The following is a 25,678-nucleotide window of genomic DNA, read 5'->3' on the forward strand; positions in this document are numbered from 1 at the left end:
GCATGATCAAGGCATCATTTAATGGTGTTTACCAGAGGGTCCTTGCAAAAGCCTAGGAAGTAATAAATTATGAAAGCAGATTCTATATTTAACAGGAGATTATACAAGTTATGAAACAGAATCTATCTTTAATAAGTGCCAGGAACCACTTTCAATCTTGGTTAACAATCTCAAGTGTTCTGTCTCAGTGTCTGTTCAAAACAGAATGTTCTATGTGAAAAAAAATGTTTTAGAAATCAGTTGTTGATGGTCTGGTTTATGGAGTCAGATTATAAACCTTTGAGACTGCTGAGGAAATTACTGGTATGAAGGCCCAAGTGTGCTTAGGGAGGTTTTCTCACTCTTATGTCTCATAGCTCCCACCTTAAAGACATGGACTAATTTAGGCATGGTCTACTCTCACCCACCAGGATGCTGACTGAATGCCTTCTGATTTGTGAGTACACCATTCACAGTATGATGAAAAAAAATGATTAAATGAGGAAAACAAAACTGAAATCTCAAAGATACACATAAACGTCTGTTGCTGCTGTTGCTGTTCAGTTGTGTCTGACTCTTGGTAACCGCACTTGGGGTTTTCTTGGCAAAGATGCCAGAGTGGTTTGCCATTTCATTCTCCAGCTCATTGTACAGATGAAGAAACTGAGGGAAAGAGAGTTAAGTAATTTGCCCAGGGTCACACATCTTGTGTCTCAGGTCAGATTTGAACTCAGGAAGATGAATCTTCCAGACTCCAGGTTTGGCACTCTATCCACTGCCCTTATATAAACATTAAATCATTTTTATTCCTGAGAATGAGGAGTCCTAATTTATTCCTAATGTGAATTTTGTTGTTATTTTGTCTAGTGTTATAAAGTAATCCCTTGGTAATTTGAGTGGCATAGCACAGAACTGGCAATTAAGTTAGGTAATATCATCATTTTTAATTATATTGGCAAGGCCCATTCATGAACAGTGAATGTCTCTCCAATTATTTGCCTTCCTTTATTTCTATAAAAAAATGGTTTTGTAGTTGTAGTTACATTAAATCAATGAAGATTATTTGAGCTCTTTCACCTTGTCTCCCTTTCCCCTCTCTCTTCTACTTATCACGCCCATCCTACACCATGCTTACCTTGGAACAACCAAAAGAGGAGGAAGGCAATGAAATACTACAGCATTCCCTAATTACAAAGTCAGAAAGCCAGGGAAAGGAGGGTAAGACTCATCTATTATTGGGCAAAGATAATCCTGTGGTTTTATGCTTGGTGTGGAAATCCAGTTATGTGAATTCTCTCTTTTTGCTTGTGTTACATGGATTAAAAGCTAGGATCAGTAAATGGTAACTTGTTCTTCCTTCAAGTAGTTGACTGTAAAGAAAATGACTATTATTGAACTGTGTAGGGTATGATGGTGTGATGCAATAAAGAGTACTTTGTGAGTCAAAAGACGCAGAGGATAGCCCCAGGTTTGTCATTAACTTATTATGTAACTGAGAAATGAAACATCAGTTCAATTTCCTAATCATTGAAGTGCATACCTACTACTTGACAGGAACTGAGTGCTATACAAAGATGAGTATGACTTAACCTCTGAACCTCCTAGAGTTTAAAGCATAGTAAATTGCTTACTTGATTTGGCCTTCTTCTATAAAATGTGAAGATAAAATTAGATAACCTCTCAGATGTCTTTTACCTATCAAATGAGATAAAAGCAAAATTCACATCAGGAACTAAAAAAGACTCTTCATTCTCAGGAATGAAAGTGACAATGTTTATATACATCTTTGGGGGGGGGGAGTGCTGAAAGGCCCAGATATGGAATCAAGAGAGTTTGAATCTCATCTCTGACACTCTCAAGCTAGGTGGCCATTAGCAAGTTACTGGAAGTCCTCAAACCTCAGTTTCCTTGCCTGTAAAAGCAGAGTAAATATCCCTTACACTTCTTCTTTCACAACAGGGAAAAAGACAAACTTTAAATTACAACTTAAATATGAGCCATGTTACTTGTAGGCATCTTCTTTAGGAAACAGGTTCATTCAAGAAAGACAACTGCTAACCACTGCTTCCTTTGTCTGCTGAGTCAGAGGGATGGGGGAAAGGGTTGAGGAGGGAGAGGAGCTTCAGAGGAGAACTACAAAAGATATTCCAAGGACAACTCATATCAGAAAGCAAAAAACTTCAGATTTCTTTCTTTCTTTACTCCCAGAGCAGTAGTCTTTCACAGGATAAGGAGACTAGACAGGCATTTTATTCTTCTCTTCCCTTTTTTTAACTACTGTTGAACAACCAGAGAGAAATATGTCATCTGCTCACACTGCTGTGTCTTGGCTAGCGAAAGAGGGGCTAATTATCTTAATAATTTAGAGTAAAGGTTGTAACAACTAACCTGCACAGGAAAGCACCTAGGAACTTCAAAGTGAATTTAAGTGAATTGTAAGTTTAAGCTGTTATATACCTATGGCAGCCAATCAAATGATACAGATTCAGAGTCAAAAGAAGGGCTAACATTTCATTAAACACCCCTCCTTTTCAAAATAAAGAAACTAGGAACTCAGAGGCCATTGAATCCAATCCATTTTTTTAAGAGATGAGGAAGCTGAGGCTGAGAGAGATTAAGTGGCTAATCTAGGATGACAGAGTTATTATTTGTCTAAGGCAAGATTTAAACCTAGGTCTTCCTGACTCCAACTCTAGAGTTCTTTACTCTATTCTGCACTCTCTTAAAAGAGAACTTTATAAACCTAACAAAGCTGAAGAAAATTGTTGCCTAATAATGATTGTGTCTAGACTCAAACCTTTGCATACCAAACTGACTTTGGAGTCATCTCACAACCTACTCTTCTAGGGAGATTTACCCTAGCTTCTTTCCTCCCCTCTGAGGTACCCCCTCTACTCTTAAGTCCTGAATGTATATGTGTGTGAGCATGTATACATATGTATATAGACACACATGCACGCGCACATACACACAAGTATATGTCTATGTGTATACATATGTATATATACATAATTGCATCGTGTACATGCATATACATATATACACACATGCATACATAAATGCACACACATATATGTGTGTATGTATCTCTGTGTATATATACATACATATGTATATGTATGCATAAGTGTATTGTGTACATATATACACTTGGATGTATACACACACACCTACATGCACATGTGTTTATATGCATGCATGTGTATATATACATAAATGTGTTGTGTACATATATGTACATATGTACATGCCTGCATACACACAGACACACACGTATGTCCTCTTCCTGAGTTTAATTCTGGCCTCAGACACTTATTAGCTACATGACCCTGGGCAAGTCACTTAATCCTGTTTGCTTTAGTTTCTTCATCTTTAAAATGAGCTAGAGAAGGAAATGGCAAACCACTTCACTATCTCTGCCAAGAAGATCCCAAAAGGGGTCACAATGACTGCGACATGACTAAAAATCAACAAAATAACAATAACTATATGTGTGTGTGTTTGTGTACGTGTGTGTGTATATGCATATGTGTGTATATAATATATACACACATACATACACACATTCATTCACTTGTGTGTATATATATATTTGAATAAGTATATATAAATTTTAAAAGTAAGTAAAAATGTAAATGGATGCAATTATTGAATTGTGAAGTAAGTGAAAGAAGATAGCAAAAGCTTGCCCCACTGGGGCAATCAAGCTTGATCGGGAGATGGTGAGATTTCCCCTTGACCTGGCAGCTAGAGGGAGAAAGGCAGGGGCACGTCCTGAGCTCATTACAAGGGAAGCTCAGGGCTGAGTAAGCTTGACTTCTACCCAAGAAGTGAACATGGGTCTGAGGCAGAAAGGAATCAGGGTGGAGAGTGGAGGGACTGAGGACTGGAACAGCTACAACAGCCAATGAGAGCCAAGCCCACGTGGTCAGATTGATATTCGCCCCACAACCTCCAATGTCGATTGGGAAAACCACTACCCTGTGAGGCTATTTGTGACAGTGGATAGAGTAATAGTTTTGGAGCCACAGAACCTGGGTTCCAATCCCCCTGAAGACATCGACCTTCGGCAAGCCACAACCAATGGCCTCAATTCCCTAAACAATAAAATGAGGAGGTTAGACTATATGACCTCCAATGTCCCCTACAGTTCAAAATGCATGACCCTATGATCATTTATGTGACTTTATATCATTTCACAAGGGTTCCCTGGAAGATTTAAGAAGGTATTGGTGAAGATCACAGGATCATACATTCAGAAGTAGAAAGGAACTTACAGTCTGTCACATCCAACCCCTTCAATTCATAAATCGAGAAACTGAGGCACAATAGGGTTAAGTGACTTGGCCAAGGTCAAACTAGTAGTAATGATCAGAAGCAGCATTTGGACCAAGGGGCTCTGACTCAAGAGCCAGTATTCTTTCCGCTACACCATCTTTCATTCCCTGAGCTTCTGAGAAGAATAAGAGATATGAAATACGAAGTCAGTAAATGGAAAAATGAGACACAAAGCACTGAGAGGGTGCCTGGAGCATGCCAAAGCTGAGAGCTGAGGAACAAGGAGGACAGTCAGGACAGGGAGGATGGAGAAGAATGGTCACCCACAAGTAAATTGGATCTGATAATGTTCTAAGGGTGCAGCAAACTCCCGAAGTCGTTGGTGATTCTTATCCCTCTTCCTCAGCACCCCCATCACAAGTGCCACGGATTCAGCCTCCACAAGATCTCAAGCATCCATTCCCTCTCTCTACTAACACTACTGTCACTTCAGTACACGCCCTCATCACATCTCCCCTGAAACTCTTAAAGTCTCTAAGCACCTTCCTCTCTTTCCAATTCACTTTCCACACAGCTACTCACAACAACCTCCTGGGAAAAGGATCCACATGTACAAAAATATTTCCAGCAGCTCTTTTTGTGGTAGCAAAGAATTGGAAATTGAGAGGATGCCCATCGATTGGGGAATGGCTGAACAAGTTGTGATATATGAATGTAATGGAATACTATTGTGCTATAAGAAATGATGAGCAGGCAGACTTCAGAAAAACCTGGAAAGACTTGTATGGACTGATGCTGAGTGAAGTGAGCAGAACCAAGAGAACATTGTACACAGCAACAGCCATGTTGTACAATGACTAATATTGATAGACTTAACCCTTCTCAGCAATACAAAGGATCTAAGATATCTCCAAAGGCCTCATGATGGAAAATGCTATCCACAGCCAGAGAAAGAACTATGGAGCTTGAATGTAGATCAAAGCATACTATTTGCTTTTTTTTTCTTCTGTTATGTTTTATTTCCTCTTTCTGGTGGTTCCTCCTATTGGTTCTAATTCTTACCTACAACATCACTAATGTGAAAACACATTTAATAGGAATGTATATGTATAGCCTATATCAGATTGTGTGCTGTCTTGGAGAGAGAAATGGGGAGGGAGGTGGAGAAAAATTTAAAACTCAAAAGCCTTTGCTGGTTCCCTGTTCAAGTTTTTGTCATTATTCAATCATTTTTCAGTCATGTCCAAATCTTTGTGACCCTATTACAGGTTTTCTTGGCAAAGATACTGCAGTAGTTTGCCATTTCCTTCTCCAGCTCATATCTACAGTTAAGGAAACTGAGACAAACAGAGTTAAGTGACTTGCCCTCAGTCACACAGTAAGCGTCTATGACCAGATTTGAACTCCTGACTCCAGGCCTGGTGCTGTATGCACTATGATGCCACCTAGCAGCTGAATCCTGGTTTATTACTCTACATAAAAGCTACTTGTCCATATTACAGCCTCCAGAACTCTTCTCTCATTAATCTGAGCATCTCCAGACCTTGTGAAGGCCCATCAGAGTCAAAGTCATTCAGTGTCATGTCCATTCCACTTTCCCCCTTTGAGTCTTCATCCCTCTGTTCTCAACAATCTCCCCTGAATCCACAAACTTTTCAACCAATACTCCTCTTTAACTCCTCCCTTTAACTAAAGCCTGTCTTTCCCCTTAAAACTCCACATTCTTGCCACCCACTCTGACAGGTGCCTCTCTTCCCATTCACAGAGAGCATGAGGAAACGTTACAGTCCTTGCCCCACTGTTACCGTCGCACTATTTTCTGACTCTCCTGTCTCTTGGATTTTTGGCAAGAAGTATTGTTGTTGATTTTGATGTTGTTATTTAGCATAAATGATCCTTTACCTTGGAGGTTTTTGAGCAGAGGCTGGATCACCTCTCATTGGATAGTTTACAGGAAGGAGGCCTTTGGCATATGTGTTGGACTAGAAAGCTGATGCGGACCATTTTCACTCTGAAATTCTATAATTCTTTCATGTGTTTTGTCTTTTTACCTAATTAGCTAGCACATGACATTCCAGTTCTTCCTCATAAGATTGATGGAAGTGACCCTTGGCTACCAAATGCTATGCCAAATGAGCTTAAGCTCTGACACATCCTATTACATGGGGAAGGCATCAAGTATGCTTCCAATCATGGCCTGTGTCTACTATCGAAGGCCCAGCCTCATTATATTAGGAAATGCTCATCACCGCATTGTTGCTAATTATTTAGCCTAAGGGGAGAAATTCGAACTAAGCCAGAGACAGGAAATCACTTAAAAGCTAAAACAGATGGATTTGATCATATAAGATACCCAATAAATGGTGATCCAGCCTTTACTTGAAAACCTCCAGTGAGGGGGCACTTGAGATAGCATGTTCCATTTCTGGATATTTGATGTGTTCTCAACACGATTTTACTGCCCTAACTCCATGCTTCTGCACTCCCTATTGCCTAAGCCTGGAAAGTCTTCCTTCTCCCTCCTTTAACTCTTCAATTTCTACCTGAAAGCCCAATTCAAATGTTTCCTTTTCTGTAAGTCTTCCCTATTTCCCTTTTGCTCTTCCTATCATAAGATATCAAAAATTCTAAGGATGTGATTGCAAGAAATCTTTTCAAAAAGTTGTAATTATTTGAAATCATTCTACTTGTGCCAAGAAGGCAGAACCAGGAGCAGTAGGGTTTACAAAGTTACAAACAAGCAAATTTCAGACTGTTGTTAGGCAATCCTTCCTCACCATTACAGACGTCCAAAAGTGAAATGAGCTGCCTAGAGAAATCATGCTTTGCATCTCATTGGATGTCCTCAAGCAGAGGCTAGATGACAATTTGTTGGGGTTGTCATCCTTTGGATTATTTAGACATAGGGAAAGAGGCTGGATTTAGCTGGCTGTGGAAATTCCTTCTGACTCTTAAATTCTATGACTCTGAGTTTCATGAGTATTCCTAAATACTCAAGGGTAATAAATTCTTAGCTAACTAACATTCCCTTAAAGCCTCACTTGAATGTATCATTCTGGAATTGGTGGGAGAAATGGACCATGGACTCCCCAATGTGATTCCAGGAAAGCCCAAGTCCTACCACATAAACCAAGTTGAAATGCCCAGATGTAATATTCCAAATGAAGTGAGAAATCATCATGAATGACTTGATGAATGAATGAACACTTATTAAGTGCTTATCATGTTTCAAGTACTCTCTTTCGGATTCATGGAGAGTATATCTGCTGTCCAAAAACTGAAAAATTGCCTAGAAAAGTTTGGAGAGGCTAATCACCAGCTTAGTCGTAGCATGTTGAAATCTGCAGCTTTGGAAACTCTCCAAGACCATCTGAAGTTACCTTAGCAGCATGGAGGAAGTACTCACATTGATGAAATCATAGACTTGAGATATTGAAATATTAAACAATATTGGTAATGTTAACAAAGTATTCAATTTAGATAGCTAGCTTAAAACAAATGCCATTGCTTATCTAATTTGATAAGTCTTTACCATTAGAATTATTCAATTAATTTGAAGTGTGGATAATAACTAACCGTGGGCACAAAGTTATTTGAAAGCTTAGCATTCTTGAATGACTAAGTTAAATGAAACATGGTCCAGAAAACCCTGGAGCCCTTTATAAGGAGGATGATTTTATCCCAACCTTACCAACCAATTCAGTATGGCTTCCTGTGAAGAGACATTGAATGTAAAAAGAAAAACAGAGCATCCAGCCAAAGTGCCTCATCTGACAAAAATGAAGGGAACAGCTAGAGAGAATTGACTTTCCAACTCTAAGCCTGCCCAACTTTGCCTGACTTGCCAGAGATCCAACCTCAAAGACAAAAGAATCTGGGTTCAAATCTCACCTCTAACACATAATGGCTATGTGACTCTGGGAAAGTCACTCTAACACCATAAGTCGCAGACCTGGTGCTGATCTACACTCATAAAAGAAGTTTCCTCGCCTGGGAGTCCCTAATATTAATGACAACACTGATTCACACCTACCCCAGGGTTTGAAAGGCTTATAGAGAGCTTATCCAACCCTCTCTTTTTTTTTTTAATAGATAAGCACTCATCTATTACTAGATTACACTTGGTGAAATGAATCTGAAGCAGCCAAGTTAAATAATGTTTTGATCTCACCTTTCCTGAGTGAGTTGGCCATGAAGCAGGTATAATCATTTGGTCTCTTTAATGTTCATCACTTTCTTCTCCTCAATGCAATGCTGTGCCTACAGACGGAAGTAGTTGGAACCATATCAGACACTCACTCTCTTCAATTAACCCTGTAATCCAAGTGTTAGATTATCGTGACTTTATCTGATCAGGAACTGACCTTGGACACCTGAAATGACACATATTAATGACTCTGATTTGGAGACTGGACACGAATGTAAATGATCTAAGATTGCTCTGAACCTTAGACTCGCTTTTTAAGTGGGAAGTTCCTGAAAAAAAAAAAAACGGAAAAGGAGGCATGAGTCACATGGGGTAGCCACTAACACTAATCTCTACTACCCTCCTTTGCCTGTCATTAATGCAAAAATCCAAATGAATTGGGATAAACACCAGCTGAGCTGGAGTCCTCAAGACCCTGCTCCTGCAGCAAGCCTGAAAACTCCCAGTTTCCTCTGGGTTTCCTAAAGTAAATCCAGAGAAAGAAGCCCCATGAGCCATGCCTGCACTCAACCTCTCATGTCACACACCTTCCCTTAGCTAAAACATTCAGGATTCATTTCCTAGAGGCTTCCTTGAAGATGACTTTCCATTCTGCCTGTGGAAGGGAAAAAAAAACACCATGGAGAAGGTTCAGGGATTGTCTGGAAATGATTCCATTCTCCCCAGGGTGCCAGCTTAAGATCAGAGCAGAGAAGCAGGGCATTTTCAAGTCAAACAAGACACACTTACAGGTATGGAAACAAGCCCCAGCTGCTGTTCCAGGCACCAATCAGGACATGATTGTAGGGGACAGAGATCTGGAGCCTGCTCGCTTTTCCGTGCTAGCCAAGGGTGGGAAAATGAGCCACTCTAGCCAGAGCAGGCAGTAATCTCCTCCTCAAACACACCTTGTCCTGTGGCTGCCAGGGGCAGCTCACGGTGCTGTATGGGACTGGAAGTCCTCCTGCTCCTGCTTCAGTCCTGGCCAACCCGAAGTCATCAAAGGAGGATGAACTACACTACCCACAATCCCAGCCTGCTACCTGAAACCAGGAGAGAAGGGTGTGGACCCGAAGTTTCACCCAGGGGAGGAGGGGACACTTAACACTTGGGAAGGCCAAAAGGAAAAGAAAAAGAACAAAATGACTGGGCTAGCTGGCGTTCCTTCTCTGCCTAGAGCTCTGCAGGAAGATTTCCTGAACCATCATTTTAATGCTTACAAAGGAGTACCCCTCGTCCCCCACTCTACACCCACACTCCCCCATTCCTACAAACACACACACACACACACACACACACACACACACACACACACACACACACACTTCAATCACTGACATGGACCAATAAATCTTTAAAATAATAAACTTCCCTGCAGACAATAATCCCAAGCCACCAGTTTCTTACTGGGTGAAATTTCTATGAAGGTGACATGCTGTGACTTTGCCACTGGAGAAGGTCTTCTCTAGAGGTGTGTTGAGGGGTGGGGTGGGAGGGGAAAGTTAAAATGCTGTAGGGATCAGATGCCATCACAGACATTTGGAAAAAGTAGTCTCTCCCACCTCTCCTGCAACATCACCAAGGGAGTGAACTTGAAAGGAATCAAAGGTTGATGCACAGGGAGAAAATCACACTGATTTTTTTCCACTTTTTTTTTCTTTTGCTTATTGGTGGTCTTTTTTATACTACTCACTTCTCGACAGTGTCACTCCCCCCCTTCCCATCCCCCAAGCATTTCCTTGAAACAAGGAACTACAGTTAAGCACAACAAACACATTGACTCCACCTGACAAAGCGTGAGTCAGTAGGCATTTGGAGCTCCCCTCCACCCTATCCCTCCCTTCCCCCTTTCCCTCCTTCCCCCCCCCCCCTCCTCCCCTCTCCCCACCCTTTCCAAACTCACACGTGGCTCCGACATTGATCAGACTTCTGAAGTCTCAAAGTGTTAGTGTACATTCCATTGTCTTAATGGTGTTTTCTCCAATTTCTCTGGGCGTTTCTGTCCTGTCTCTATCTCTGTCTGATGAAAAAGCAAAGAAAACCCCAATTGGATTCCCAGGTGCTTGGAAAAGTCTGGGAGGGGGCAAGCGATAGAGAGGAAAGGCACAGGGCCCAATGCACCCTGAATCCAATGGGAACAAGGGAGTGTCACTTTCTTCTGGTCAATGGTACTTGGAAAGAACTAGGACCCTCCGGAGAGTACAGGTCAAAGGATATCTCCATTGGAAAGAACACTGGATTTCGGAGTCACTGACTTGTGACCTTAGGCAAAGAGCTAACACCTGAGACTCTTTTTCCCGATGTGTAAAATGGGGGCAATCACATTTCTAATGGGATCTTATAGGGTTGTTGTGAAGAAAGTGCTTTGTAAATCATATAGCTGATAGAAGTGGGTTATGTTATTCTCTTCATCATTATTATTACTAATACTTCTATTTACTAGTACTGCTGCCACTGCTAATATCATTACCATTACAACTACTGCCACCACCACTACTATTATTACCACCACTTCTACCATTGCTACCACAACCACTACTAATACCACTTCTCCTAGGATTACTACTAGTACTAATACCACCACCACTAGTAGTAGTATTATCACTACTACTACTACCACCACAGCTATTACTACCACTATTACCACCACAACCACCACTATTACTACCACTATTGTAATCACTACTATCATCACCCCTCACCACCACCACTCCTCCTCCTCCTCCTTTTCCTCCTCCTCCTCCTCCTCCTCCTACTGCTACTACTACTACTACCACTACTACTACTACTACTACTACTACTACTACTACTGCTACTGCTACCACCACCACCACCACCATTACCATTACTATTACAGGTACTACTATCATTATTACTCCTGCTATAGAACAGATGCAGATCCTCTTTGTTAGAGGAAGCTTCCTGTTGGGATTTCCCTAGATCAATGAAATCATAGGTCTGGTCTAAAACCAAGTCCTTGTTTTGTTTGTTTCTTTTGTTTTTGTTGGTTTTTTCTCAAGTCAGCTAAGGGTGCCACAGTGCACAGAGCACTAGCATTGAGTCAGGAAGACCTGAGTTTAAATCCAGCCTTTACTGATTGTGTGACCCTAGACAAGTCACTTAATCTCTGTTTATCTCAGTTTCTTCAACTGTAAAATGGGGTTAACAGTACTTATCCACCCAGAGGGATTGAGAGGATCAAAGGTGATGTGTGTAATGTGCTTAGCATAGTACCTGCACACAGTAGGTGATAATAAATACTTATTCCTTTCAAGTAGCAGTAGTAGCAGCAGCAGCAACATTAGTGGTAATAGTGGTGGTAATAGTAATTAATGGTAACTTTTCCTGGATCCCTTTATAACACAGAGGAACAGCTGACTACTCTGCTTAAATACCTCATTTGCTTAAATATGTGTCCCTAGTGCTTAGCACAGTCTCTCTGTCTGTCTGTGTCTCTCTCTCTTCCCCCCATCTCACTCCTGCCTGCCTCTGTCTCTGTCTTCCTCTGTCTCTGTCTTTCAATCGCTCCCCCTCAAACAAACAAACAACAACAAAAAACCAACTTGTCTTCCAGGGTGAATGCCTCCAAGACCCGTAGAGCAGATCCCTTCTCTTCTCCACCAGAGGTGCATAGCTCCTGCCTTCCTGATTCCTAAGAAGGAAAAGGAGGCTCCCGAAGAAAACAAGGCCATGCCTAGAATTCTGTTATAAAGTATTTGGGCATCTTTCCACTAGATGTTCAGAATGTCATCCAGTCCTGTCCTGTCAAGAGCATCCCTGAAAGGATCCATCCCAGGCCCCACCCTTCAGGCTGATTTCCTCAGAATGAGACTCAACAGAAGTAGACAAATCCAAATATTTGCACTCCGCCCCCAACACCCCACCACATAAATCAGCCTTCCTAGAATTCCCCTCCCCCTTTCAAGGCTGATTGATTTTTTTTTCAGATACTCAGCACTGCTGGGCACATGGATTTCCTGGACCACCTTGTCCTTGAGTCATGATTACCCAGTAAATTTCCAGACATAGTACCCACCTGTCCTGTGCCAGCCAATTCTGAGGAGCAATTCACATCAAGATCAAGTGCTTGGGACAGCTGTTACTGGTGGCAGAATGATCCTGTTTCCATTAGGAAAGCAATTGGGTTGGTTGGTTGGCACTATGATGCATCCCTGCCCCCAGTGACATCCATCTCACTCCCCATGCAATTCTAGTCAGGGGCATGAGTCAATGGGCTCCATCAAACTCCTGTGTATAAATCTGTTGTTTTTTTAAAAATGTCATTTTCAAGATAATAAATACCAGGAAATAGCCTCCAAAGGTACACACATAATCGTCACATTTTTCACCCTGTAGCTCATGATATTTATCATCATCAGCTAAGACTATGGTATAGCATCTTCTTTGGAATCTCCAAGGAGGATTTCTGTTGTTCACAATTGTCCAAAAGGGATTACATCCAGGCGAAGATTTTCAAAAATGGTGTCCAAGGGAAAAAAGAAAACAAGAAACATGCTGACTTCCTCACTGGGTTTTTTAGAGACAAGGATGATGACCCATCAGTTAGGAACCCTGAGAAGACTGCAGGCTCTTCAAAGGGTCTTTAACCCCTTTGCTGGGAGCACAAACACAAAAGGAAGACGGTTGTTCCCCTATTCATTTGGTTCACACTTTGGTTCATTTGACGTCCGTAACCAGAACTCTTTTAAATGCCTTTTACTCTCAAATATTTAAATACTCTTTTAAATAACTTGCCCAAATAACTAACTCACTGCTAAAAGCAATTTACTGCTATTTGAAGCATCTTTGGATTCTGTTTGAAGAGCTCAGTCTTATTGTAACCCTATCTAATTAAAGATATTTCACAATTCCAAGGACATATGCCATGAATGAATGAATGGATGAATGGAAAAATCTTTTTTAAAAACATACTCTATTCTAAGCACTGAAGATACTAATAGAAAAATGAGACATTCCTTGTTCTCAAGGAGCTCAGGCTCTGATTGAGAGATGGAATACGTAAAAGGAGGTTCAGTTGCACAGTATATGGAAAAGCCAGGAAACCCCAAGGAAGCAACATGAAAGTAGAAGGCAAAGACCAGGAGTCTATTCTTTTTATCAGTAGGTCAGAAGATAATGCCATGAGTCTAGAGGGCTAAGAAGTAGATTATATGGCAAGGTTTAATGGTCCTCCATCTTACCAGAAGGAATAAAGTTGATGACTCCCATTTCATCCCAACAGTGTGAGTAGTCCAACAGCCTGACCCATAGTCAGGGAAGTAGATGAGAATTCAAGCAGAGAAGGCCACCCCCCAAGAGCAGCAGGTTTCCATCTGGACGGCCTAGAAGGTTTGGAGCAGTCCAATAATACTGCATATTCTGCCAATACCTACTTCATATTAAACCATAATGAAACTTATTTTCAGCATTTGTAAGCAGAAATAAGATTCATAGAAAGTTCTAGAGAGACTAAACTAAGTGGACTGAGTATAATGGAATATCAGTATGCAGTTACAAATAAGAAATGTGAGGGATTTGAAGAAACATGGGAAGACTTTTATGTACTGATGCAGAGTGAATTAAGTAGAAGGATAGGATACACATTCACTACAACAACCTAAATGAAGCAACTCTAAATAATTGTTAAAATCAATTAAGGATCCCAAGGAACAGATAATGAAACATAATTGCCTCCTTCCAAGAAAGAGGAGGGGTACCTCTCCTGGTACCAGGTACCAGGATAGCAGAAGGTCACACCATTTATCAGAGGGGTCACTTTCTTATTCCTCTTGACTATTTTTCTTTATAACATGGGTGGGTTAAATTGTGGGCTCTGGGGTAGAGCTTTGGGGTTGGAAGCCTAGGTATAAAATCACCTTTGTAAAAACCCAACACCGTAGCCACCTACAAGCATTCATATAATTTATTTAAGATACATATAAATTAAAATCAAAAACAGGCAGCCATATGGTTAGATCTGAGAGAGATCTTAGAGATCATTTTAGTCAACTAACATCATGTCACAGATGAGGAAACCAAAGCTCAGAAAGTAAAATGACTTATCAAAGGTCATATAGCTAGTAAGTAGCCAAGCACAGGTTCCAAGCTCGCACTTTTGACTTTCCTCAGCTGGTGGTTGTCTATATTGTTAACCACAGTAGACTTACATATCTTTTGGCAGGAGCAGGGAGCATACCTTACCAGAAGGTATAATTATCAGCCATTCATAACATCACCTTCAAATGGTTTAGGATGATAAGCGAATATGCTCTATTTTGTCCAGTGATGTCAGGGTGGTATAGTGTAAGTACGAGGCTTGTATCATACCTCACATACTTTCTAATTATAAGACAGTAGGCCGATCACTTAATCTCTCCCTCATCTGTGAAATGGGAATAAGAAGTGGACCTATACAAATAAAGTCAGATCTAAATAATTGGAAAAACATTGGTTGCTCATGGGTAGGCTGAGCTAATATAATAAAAATGACAACTCTGCCTAAATTAATGTACTTATTCAGTGCCTAAATTAATTTACTTATTCGGTGTCAAACTACCAAAATTGTTTTATAGAGCTAGAAAAAAATAATCAAATTCATCTGGAAGAACAAAAGGTCCAAAATATCAAGAGATTTAATGAAAAGAAATGCTAGGGAAGGTGGCCTAGCCATACCAAATCTTAAATTGTATTATAAAGCAGTAATCATCAAAACTATTTGGTACTGGCTATATATACAGTGGCAAATCAGTGGGATAGGTTAAGTACACAAGACACAGTGGTCAATGACTATAATAATTTATTATTTGATAAATCCAAATACTCTAGCTTCTGGGATAAGAACTCAGTATTTGACAAAAACTGCTGGGAAAATTGGAAAATAGCATGGCAGAAACTAGGCATAGACCTATATCTCATATCATATACCAAAATAAAGTAAAAATGAGTACACAATTTAGATATAAAGGCTGATACTAAAAGCAAACTGGGAGAGCAAGGAATAGTTTACCTGTCAGATTTATAGAGAATGGAAGAATTTATGACCAAACAAGAGATAGTGAACACTGTGAAATGCAAAATGGATAATTGATTACATTACATTGAAACATTTTTGAATAAACAAAGCCAATGCAACCAAGATTAGGAGGGAAGCAGAACACTGGGAAAGAATTTTTACAATCAGTGTCTCTAATAAGCGTCTCATTTCTAAAATATATAGAGAACTGAGTCAAATTTATAAGATTACAAATCATTCCCCAGTTGCTAAATGGTCAAAAGATATGAACAGGTAGTTTTCAGATGAAGAAATTAAAGCTATCTATAGTCATATTGAAAAATGTTCTGAATCACTGTTGATTAGAGAAATGCAAATCAAAACAACTCTGAGGTACCACATCACACCTATCTGATTGGCCAACATGACAAAACAGGAAAATGATAAATGCTGGAGAAGAAGTGGGAAAATTGGAACACTAATGCATTGCTGGTGGAGTTGTGAAATGATCCAATCATTCTGGAGAACAATTTGGAACTATGCCCAGAGGGCTGCAAAACTGTACATATCCTCTGACCCAGAAATACCACTTCTAGGTCTGTATCCCAAAGAGATCATACAAATGGGAAAAGGACCCACATGTACAAAAATATTTATGCCAGCTCTTTTAGTGGTGCCAAGAATTGGAAATTGAGGGGATGCTCATCAGTTTGGGAATAGCTGAACAAGTTGTGGCATATAAATGTAATGGAATACTATTGTGCTATAATAAATGATGAGCAGGCAGGCTTCAGAAAAAAACCTGGAAAGACTTGTGTGAACTGATGCTAAGTGAAATGAACAGAACTAGGAGAACAGTGTAAATAGTAACAGCCACACTGTGTGATGACTGATTTTAATAGACTTATCTCTTCTTAGCAATGCAAGGATCTAAGATAACTCCAAAAGACTCATTATGGAAAATGCTATCCACATCCAGAAAAAGAACTTTGGAGTCTGAATACAGATCAAAGCATGCTATTTACTCTCTCAGTTTTTTTTCTTTTTTTGTTTGTTTCTTATTTCTCATGGTTCCCCGTGTTGGTTCTAATGATTCCTTTAAAACATGACTAATGTAAAATAATATAATAACAATATTATATATATATATATATATATATACACACACACACACACACACATATATATTATATAATGTAAAATAATGTTCAATTTGAATGTATATATAGAGCCTATATCAAAATGCAGGCTATCTTAAGGTAGGGGGAGGGGAGAGATGGAGAGAAAATATGGAACTCAAAATCTTCTGGAAGTGACTGTTGAAAACTATGAATAAACAAATAAATAAATAAAAGAAATGTACCTACCTCACATGTTTATTATTTGGAGCAAATGAGGCAATGTATATAGAGTCATGGCCACCCCATAACTCCTCCACCCAAAAGGCCCTACCATGGCCACCACTCAGCTTGATGTGAAGTCTTCCTCAGGAAAATATATACTTATTAAGGACAGGGTCTTTTTTCACTTTCGTATTTGTATCCTGAGTGCCTAACACATAGTAGGGACTTAATAAATGGTTCATTCATTCATTTCATAAAATGGTTGGCAAGCTTTCGAGTCCTCTAGAAATTTGAGTCATTATTATTATCATTGGGACTCTTACCATCTCATGGATAATTTATTTGCCAACTGATTGATTTATTGATTGATTGATTCATAATTGGGTGGTCATCCTAGACTTCCAGATATTACCTACAAGTGTCAGCTTGATATTCCTTCATTCATCTAACAAACATAATTTTGCCTCTCTCTGCATCGGACATGATGCTTTGCACTAAAGATAAAAAATCCCAAAGGAAATAGCACATGATGCCAAAAAACTTTGAATCTATTGGGGGGGGGGCAGACAACATGTACATATACAAATACATACAAAGTCCATACAAAAGTAATGGAGGTGGTGCCAGCAAGTGGAATGATCAGGAGAGATTTTGGGTAGGAAAAGATTCTTGAGCTTTGAAGGAAGCCTAGGATTCTAAAAATTTCAAATCGCAAGACACAATGTTGAATGAAATACATCTGCTAAGGGTTACACCCACAATTCCACCAACTAAGGAAACTGAGGGACAGAACTATGACTTAATCTTGCCCTCAGAAATAGCAGCAGAACTTGGAACCAGCTTTGTAAACTGCATTCTAACTTTAAAGTCAAATGAAGAAATGCATCATACTAGCAAGAAGTAAGTAATTACTTTCATTCAAGAGATGCCCTCTCTCTCTCTCTCTCTCTCTCTCTCTCTCTCTCTCTCTCTCTCTCTCTCTCTCTCTCCTTTTAAGATTTGTCTAAAACATCCTGAAAAGCTATTTACAAACCATGACCCAATTTTTCTTCCTTAAGAGGCTGAAATTGCCTCTCAGAAGTGAGAGGCTAATTCCTTAATTCCTTAATAATTGGATATTTTAAAAATTGTAATCATTTTTTTTAAAAGTCTAGAGATGTCTCCAAAGCTATGTTTAACAGGGTCATATGTCATCATGCGCTTGGAAAATTCTCTTTGATTGCATTGATGATGATGTCTCTTCCACTTCCAGGATTTTTAAATAAAGGACTAGAGCCAGGGTTCTTCACATGGGGTCTATCAACTTGTATATAGATAGATAAATACATACATACATACATACATATATAGATACATAAATAGAGATGGATAGATGGATGGTGGGTGAGTAGAGAAAAATATGTGAAAGAATAGATAGAGAAATAGATGGATAGATAGCTAGATGATGGACAGATAGATAAATGCTTAGATAAATAGATACATAGAGATAGATATAGGCAGATGGATAGATGGATGGATAGATGGATGGATAGATAGAAATAGGTATATACATAAATTAAAAGGCAGATAAATAGGTGGATAGAGAGATACATGATAGATAGATAGATAGATAGATAGATAGATAGATAGATAGATAGAAAAGAAGGAATGAAAATAAGGGAAGAGAACAAGCATTTATTAAGCACCTACTATGTGTCAGGCACTCCTAAGTATTTTACAAATATCTCATTTGATAGACAAATAACATAGGCAAGGGCGAGAGAGAGAGAGAGAGAGAGAGAGAGAGAGAGAGAGAGAGAGAGAGAGAGAGAGAGAGAGAGAGATCTTGGTTCTGGAGAACTGATGATGAAACACACCTAGGTAGAGGATGAGGGAGAGTAGCCTATGGAGATAGAGCATTACATCCATTATCCACTAGGGTTGTCTGTTGAATGTTTTTCACTTAACTGTTTTTTTCTCTGGGACAAGGGAAGGTCCAAGTGTGTAAAAGTAGTTGGGGAATAAATGAGATGTAGAAAACAAGAAACATCAGTTTTGTGTGGGGTTTTTGGTCTCCTTTTTTGTCTGGAGGAAGCAGATTATGATCTGAAAATGGTCACACACACCCAGTGCCTCTGTGGCTCTAAAGCAATGACAACATTAAAATCATATTTGAAACCTTTTCCTTTAGACCAGGAATCTGCACCTTAGTCATATGGTACAACCCTTTGGTGATCTAGTGAAGTCCCTGGAGCCATCTCAGAATTCTAAATGCATAAAATAAAATGCACAGGATTAGTATGGAAATCAATTGTGTTAAAATACTAGTATCATGACATTTTTAAAAAATGAGTTTACACATCTCAGATTAAGAACTCCTGTTTTAAACTTTTGGTAACCTTGAATTCTATTGTCCCTTCTTTTGACTATTTTCAGGAAAGGGATTCCACTTTGTTAGAAGGAATTCATACAAGAAGGAGCTATTAAGCCATGTTCACAGACATGCATTTTTGACAATGTGGTATAGTATAGAGGATGTTGCACCTACAGAAGGTTTGGGTTCAAATTCTGCCCCTGACATCAGCTTTGTGTCCCCAAGCAAGTCACGAAACCCCTCTGTGCCTCAGGCAACTCTAGAATTTGTCTAGTGCATCGTAAATGGGTGTCAAGCTGCATCAATAAAAAGAAGTCTCACCCTAGGAGTACCTTATGCTATATATTATCACATTGCTACACATCCTCATTGCTACATATAATAATATATTTACAGTGCATTGCCTGAGCAAGTGCCACAGAGTTTTACATGCACTGGGTCATAACAGCTAGTATTTGTATAGTACCTGCTACGTGCCAGAGACTATGCTAAGTATTTATTTAAAATAAATAGTACCTCATTGTATCCTGACAATGACTCTGGGAGGCAGGTGCAATTATCATTCTACCTATATTACAGTTGAGAAATCTAAGACAAACAGAGGTTAAGTAACTTGCCCACGGTCACACAGCTAGTAAATTTGTGAAACTGGATTGAAACTCAGATCTCTTGGAGTCCAGTTACACAATGTGCCACCTCATTGCCCCAATGACACTTAAGCTATGACTATTGAATGAATGAATAAATCAACATTTTCTTTCACATTTTTAAAACAATGCCTTCTGAAACTCTGCTATATTTCATTTTTTCTTCTGATATCTCCCTAACAAGAAAAGAGGGAGGGTAGAGAAGTGAGCAAGGGACTGGAAAGGCTTCAGCCTTCCAAAGCAGAAACTAAACTGAGAAATAATTCTTTGTTTTCCCTAGCTCAATGGTAAAATTCCCAAAGATGAAAATGAGAGCCAGGGGTAATATCTTCCAAAAGTAAACCACAAAGTCACCAAGGGCACATGACTCACTGAGCCCTATTTCAAGTAGCCCCAGTTCCAAATAAGGAACCGTACCTTCACCTCTCAAATCTGAACCAGACAAACATTTGTCAGCTCAGACCAATAACCATCAGTTCTCTCCTCCCCCAGGAAATATCTGGAGAATAACTTGCCTGAGTCTTAGTCTCCTCATGTGTAGAATGGGCCTCAAAAATACCCGTGTCCCTACACCTGAGGGTTGTTGGGAGGATCACTTGAGATCTAGCCCACTGGCCAAATCATGCAACACTAGGCCTGGCAGCCTTCCCCGAGCAGTCTTTGACTGGCTTTGCTGGTTTGTCCTCAATTGGTCACTCCTCAAAATCTGGGGATCCAATTCAACCCCACCTCAAGTCCCCGAAGATCACTTCTATTTTTGACTCTAATGTAAAGAGAACCAACCCCCTTCTCCCCCAATCCCACCCCAGAGGGAGGAAGGAAAAAGATATTCAGACAATGAACATGAATCAAGAGTATTATTCCTAACAGAATGTTTAGAATCATTTAAGAGTCTAGTGTGTAAGCTCCTTGAGAGCAAGGACTTTGCTTTGCCTTTCTCTGCATGCCTAGTGCTTAGCCCAGTATGTGAGGCTTTAGAAATGCTAGTTGATTGACTCAATGACCTTTGGAACACTTGCTGCGGGGGTGTTCCCTAACTTTCCTAGATTCATCTCTACTGAGGATGCCCTGGTGACACTAGGTGGGCTCTTTTCTTTCTGATGGTCCCTCCTTCTCAGTGGGTGACTCCTTCTCAGATGTTCTTTCACTGTTCATGTTGTCAATGCAACTGATCCGGTAGCCAATATTCCATGGCCTGGCTGCCTGGGAAGGGGAAAGGCACCAGCTGCCTTTCTAGATCTTACAAGACCCTGTACCAAAGGAAAGAATACAGAAATAAAAGGTGGCCTCATCCCTGACAATGAATTGCCTGTTTGCTCACAAGTTGTCCTGGTGGGGAGAAAAGAATCTCCCACGGACTTCCCAGAGTTCAGAGTCATTCACACTCCTCACACTTTGAGGACAGCAGAACATCACAACAGGATGCTACAGAGAAAATTTTTGCACTCATACCTAGACACTGGAACGGGTGTGCTGCCATACTGTGAGCGATTTTTCCAATCGGCCTTTCGCTGGGGGAATAAGGGGAATATTTCAAATGGGAATATTCTCCCCCAGTGTGCAAGTTGAGTAAATCCAGGCTCTACAAAATGGAAGTCAACATGGCTTTTGTATGTAAATGACAGCTACAATGATGAGGAAGGGGGTGATGAAATGGTAATGATGAGGATGGCCAGTGAAATCTCCAAAACAGGAAAACATCTGCATTCCAAAGAAAAAAAAAGAAAGAGAGAGATAGAAGAGAAGAGAAAAGCAAAAAGCAATGAAATATGAGTTTGAAGTTTCATGAGTCTAGTAGCAGAATTAGGCTAGTCTATGATGTTAAAGGCAGGCCCTGGCTTTGACCCTGTCTATATCATGCATGTACGTGGCTGTTTGTATGTTATATCCCCTCCTTAGACTGCACCAAGATTTTATCAATTTTTCTATCCATAGAATTTAGCAGAGTACCTAGCACACAGAAAGCACTTAATAAATGCTTGTTGGCTTGATTTAGAAATAATCCATCCAAGGGGCAGCTAGGTGGTATAGTGGATAGAGCACCAGCCCTGAATTCAGGAGGACCTGAGTTTAAATCCAGCCTCAGACCAAACACTTGACATTTACTAGCTGTGTGACCCTGGGCAAGTCACTTAACCCCCAATTGCCTAAAAAAAAATTATCCATCCTGATGTCAACAGGGCAGGTAGCATCCAGAACCCCACCTCTTCCTACCTTGTTCTATAATTCAGAAATCCCGAACCTGGTTCCCCCAATCATTCACTGGTCCCTTGGGCAGATGTTTAGCCAAATTCCATTCAAAGTTAGTTTGTCATATCACAGATTCAGATTTTCTAGTCCAATCCCCTCATTTTTCATGTGAGGAAAGTAATGAATCCCAAGCCTCCTTATCATACCTCCCATTCCTCCCAGCCAAGCCTCAGCCTTAGACCAAACTCACCATCCAGTGCTTTCATTCCTGGACATGTGATGCCAAATGAAGGTGGAGAAAATCTGGATGGGGTTGACTCCAAATTTTATGTTCTATAACCTCAGCTGGATCCTGGATGCTATTAGGCAATCCTATTATATCTCACTTATCAGCTTACTCTCACACTCTCCACAGAAGCTCTCCCAAACCTTCTCAACCTTCTTCAGACCTCCATGGCTCTTCCTCCCCACCCCCACTCTCCAAGCTGAGAGCTTTTCTATTTTACAGAAGAAAAAAAGAATTAAGGTCAGTCTCCTTGAAGTCCTTCTCCCCTCTTCCAGACCTCCTATCACTCAGATGTCTTTGGCCATTCTCTCCTCCTTCACCCCTATCTCACATGAAAAAGTGGCCTTACTCCTTACCAAGGCCAAGCCCCCTACCTGCTCAATCTGATCCCTTGTCACCCCCTCTCTAGCAGACTACCCCCTCGTTTATCTCCCTCCCTCACTTAACTTTAATCTCTTCCTCTCTAATGGCTCATTCTCAACAGCCTATAAACATGCTTATGTCTCCCTCAACCTGAAAAATACCCTCACTTGATCCTTCCATCTCTACTAACTATTGTCTCATTTCTCTTCTGCCTCTTGTAGATAAACTCCTCGAAAAGTGGCCTACAACAAGGCCCTCCACTTTCCTCTCACTCTCTTCTAAACCCCTTAGAAACCAGCTTCTGACCTCATTCTACTAAAACTGCTCTCGCCAAAGTTATGAATGATCTCTTTTCTCCATCCTCATGCCCCTTGACATCCCTGCAGCCTTTGACACAGCTGATCATGCTCTCCTTCTTGACATTCTCTTCTCTCTGTGTTTTCCAGACCCTCCCCCTGGTACTCCTCCTATCTCTCTGAACACTTCTTCTTTGCCATCTTTGCTGGAACCTCCTCCAGATCATACCCTCTAACCATAGGTGTCCCTCAGGGCTCTGTCCTGGGTCCTCTTCTCTTCTCCCTCTAGAGTGCTTCACTGGGTGACCTCATCAGCTCGCAGGGATTTAATTGTTGCTTCTATACTGGTGACTCTCAAATCGGTCTATCCAGATCCAATCTCTCTGCTGACCTCTAATCTCATATCTCCAATAACCTTTCAGAAATTTCAAACAGCATATCTAGTAGATATCTTAAGCTCAGCATACACAAAATTGAATTCATTGCCTTCCCCCCTAAATTCTCCCTTATACACCCTCCCTATTACTGTAGAGTGCAACCACCGTCCTCCCAGTCCCTCAGACTTGCAACCAGTTGGGAGTCATCCTGGATTCCTCACTATATCTCACTCCCAACTATATCCACTATGGTGGCAATGCCTGCCAATTTCACCTTTGCTACATCTCCCGAATGCATCTCCTTCTGTCCTCTGACACTGCCCCCATTATAGTAGAGCTCATCACCTCACGCCTCGATTACTGCAATCGCTGCCAGTGGATCCGCCTCAAGTCTCTCCCCGCTCCAGTACTTTCTCCATTCAGCTACTAACGCGATTTTTCTGTAGTACCAGTCTGACCATGTCACCCCCTCCCCCACTCAATACGCTCCAGTGGCTCCCTATTGCCTCTGGGATTAAATAAAAAATGCTGTGGCATTCAAAGCCTTTCATAAGCTAGCCTTCTCTATCTTTCCAGTCTTCTTATGCCTGACTTCCCAACACCGATTCTCTGGTCCGGTGACACTGGACTCCTGGCTATTTCGTAAACAAGATAATACTTCTCCTACTCTTGGCATTCTATCTGCCCACCCTCATGGATGGAATGCTGCCTACTCTCCCTCCTCCATTCCGATGCTCAGATCCTTGGCTTCCTTTAAGCCCCACCTAAAAACCTCATCTTTTACTGGAAGCCTTCTCCAATGCTTCTTAATTCCGGGGCCTCCCCTTCCCCTCATTATTCCCTATTTATTCTCTAGGTAGCTTGCTTTGTACAAACTCTCGTGTACATTTTCTCCTCCATTAGGCTCTAAGTTGCTTAAGGGCAGATACTGTTTTGTGCCCCCTTTTTCATTCCCAATGCTTTGCACATAGTCAGCACTTGATAAATGCTTTTGATTGATTTTTCATATTAGGAAATTGAGATCATGGAAGGTTAAGCAATATGCCCATGGTCTCACAACTAGGAGTCTTGGCACCTATGACACATTTATTAACTGCAGGTATTTGTGTATTTGGCGGGGGCAGGGTAAGGCAATAGCTGGTCTCACTTGTAGATTCAGTTCTGCCAGGAGAGGGGGCTGTCTCTCCATTTCTTCTACTTCCCCGACTTCTGCTGGCCTGTGATTCTGTTCCCTCACCCTCTGCCAAAGGTTCCTCCGTTTCTCAATCCCACCTTGCCACTAGCCCTGTCAGAGTGCAGCCAGTGTACGTCTAGAAGATGGTCCCCAGATGGTCCTCCCCACCATGTCAGCACCTGGGGAAAAGTCCTGGTTGGTACCACCTCCTTGTAGCCCTAGCAGCTGAGAGCAAGCCTGAATTCCCTGCCTTCCAATCCAGCACTGTGAGCAGCTCTCTAAAGACTACACAGCTGGGCACATTGGATCAGGCAGAGCAAAAATGTAGGGGACAATAGGGGGAAATAAATGTGTTCATGTTCTTCCAGAGCCCTGCCTTACAAAGGGTGGACCTGTCCCTTTAAGGATGGGATAAATAAAAGAGGACATTGAAAGAAAGACTGCAGAATGTCCTGAGGATGACCACCAAGACAGCATGGAGTTTTGAACACATTCCTCGTATGAGAATCAGTGAGGCAGCTGGAGGTGTGTAGCATGGAGAAGAGGACACTGGAGTGACGTGATTATCATGTATCTGAAGAGTGGGGCAACAAGGGAGTACAATGGTTAGACTGGTGGACCTGCAGTCAGGAAGACCTGAATTCAGGCTCAGATACTTCCTAGCTGTGTGACATTGGGCAAATAAGTAGCAGCCTTTATCTGCCTCAGTTTCCTTATATGCAAAATGGGGATAAAAATAGCACTTAGTAAACACGGTGATTGTGAAGGTAAATGAGATATTTGTTAAGTGTTGTGTCAACCTTCGGCAGCTAGGTGGCACAGTGGATAGAATGCTCGTCCTGGAGTGAGGAAGACCTGAGCTCAAATCCGACCTCAGACACTTATTAGCTATAAGAAATTTAACCTTGGGCAAAAAACTTTACTTTGTTTGCCTCAGTTTCCTCATCTGTTAAAATGGACTGGAGAAGGAAATGGCAATCCACTCCAGTATCTTTGCCAAGAAAACCCCAAATGGGGTCACAAAGAGTCAGACATGACTGAAAAACACCTGAACACAACACAACATGTAAACCTTAAAGGGTTATATAAGTTGCAGTTATTCATTAGCTGACAGGTAGAAGAGGAATTCACTTCTTCTTCACATGAGAAGGAAGAACCAGGAGAGATAGGTAAAAGCTGCCAAGAGGCAAACCTGGGCTTAACCTGGGTCTGTTA

The 25,678-nt window shown here is 40.9% G+C and overlaps 1 protein-coding gene across 3 annotated transcripts in view; it reads right to left on the reverse strand.

The window, feature by feature from the left end:
- MACC1 (MET transcriptional regulator MACC1) overlaps nt 1–9,341 on the reverse strand; it is an 89,877-nt gene extending 80,536 nt beyond the window's left edge. The window contains exons 1-3 of one of the 3 annotated variants that reach the window (XM_078154499.1): nt 9,194–9,341; nt 8,622–8,733; nt 8,429–8,517 (exon numbers count right to left, since the gene is read on the reverse strand). In XM_078154499.1, coding sequence (XP_078010625.1) covers nt 8,429–8,450 — 22 coding nt within the window. In that variant the 5' untranslated portion in view covers nt 8,451–8,517; nt 8,622–8,733; nt 9,194–9,341. Of the gene's footprint in view, nt 1–8,428; nt 8,518–8,621; nt 8,734–9,193 lie in introns of those variants that run through there. The other 2 variants (XM_020993410.2, XM_020993412.2) reach the window with 2 other exon arrangements.
- Nucleotides 9,342–25,678: the final 16,337 nt, after the last annotated feature.

This window comes from Phascolarctos cinereus, unplaced genomic scaffold (genome assembly GCF_003287225.1).
Source record: "Phascolarctos cinereus isolate Bilbo 61053 unplaced genomic scaffold, phaCin_HiC Scaffold_1;HRSCAF=81, whole genome shotgun sequence".
Classification (NCBI taxonomy): domain Eukaryota; kingdom Metazoa; phylum Chordata; class Mammalia; order Diprotodontia; family Phascolarctidae; genus Phascolarctos; species Phascolarctos cinereus.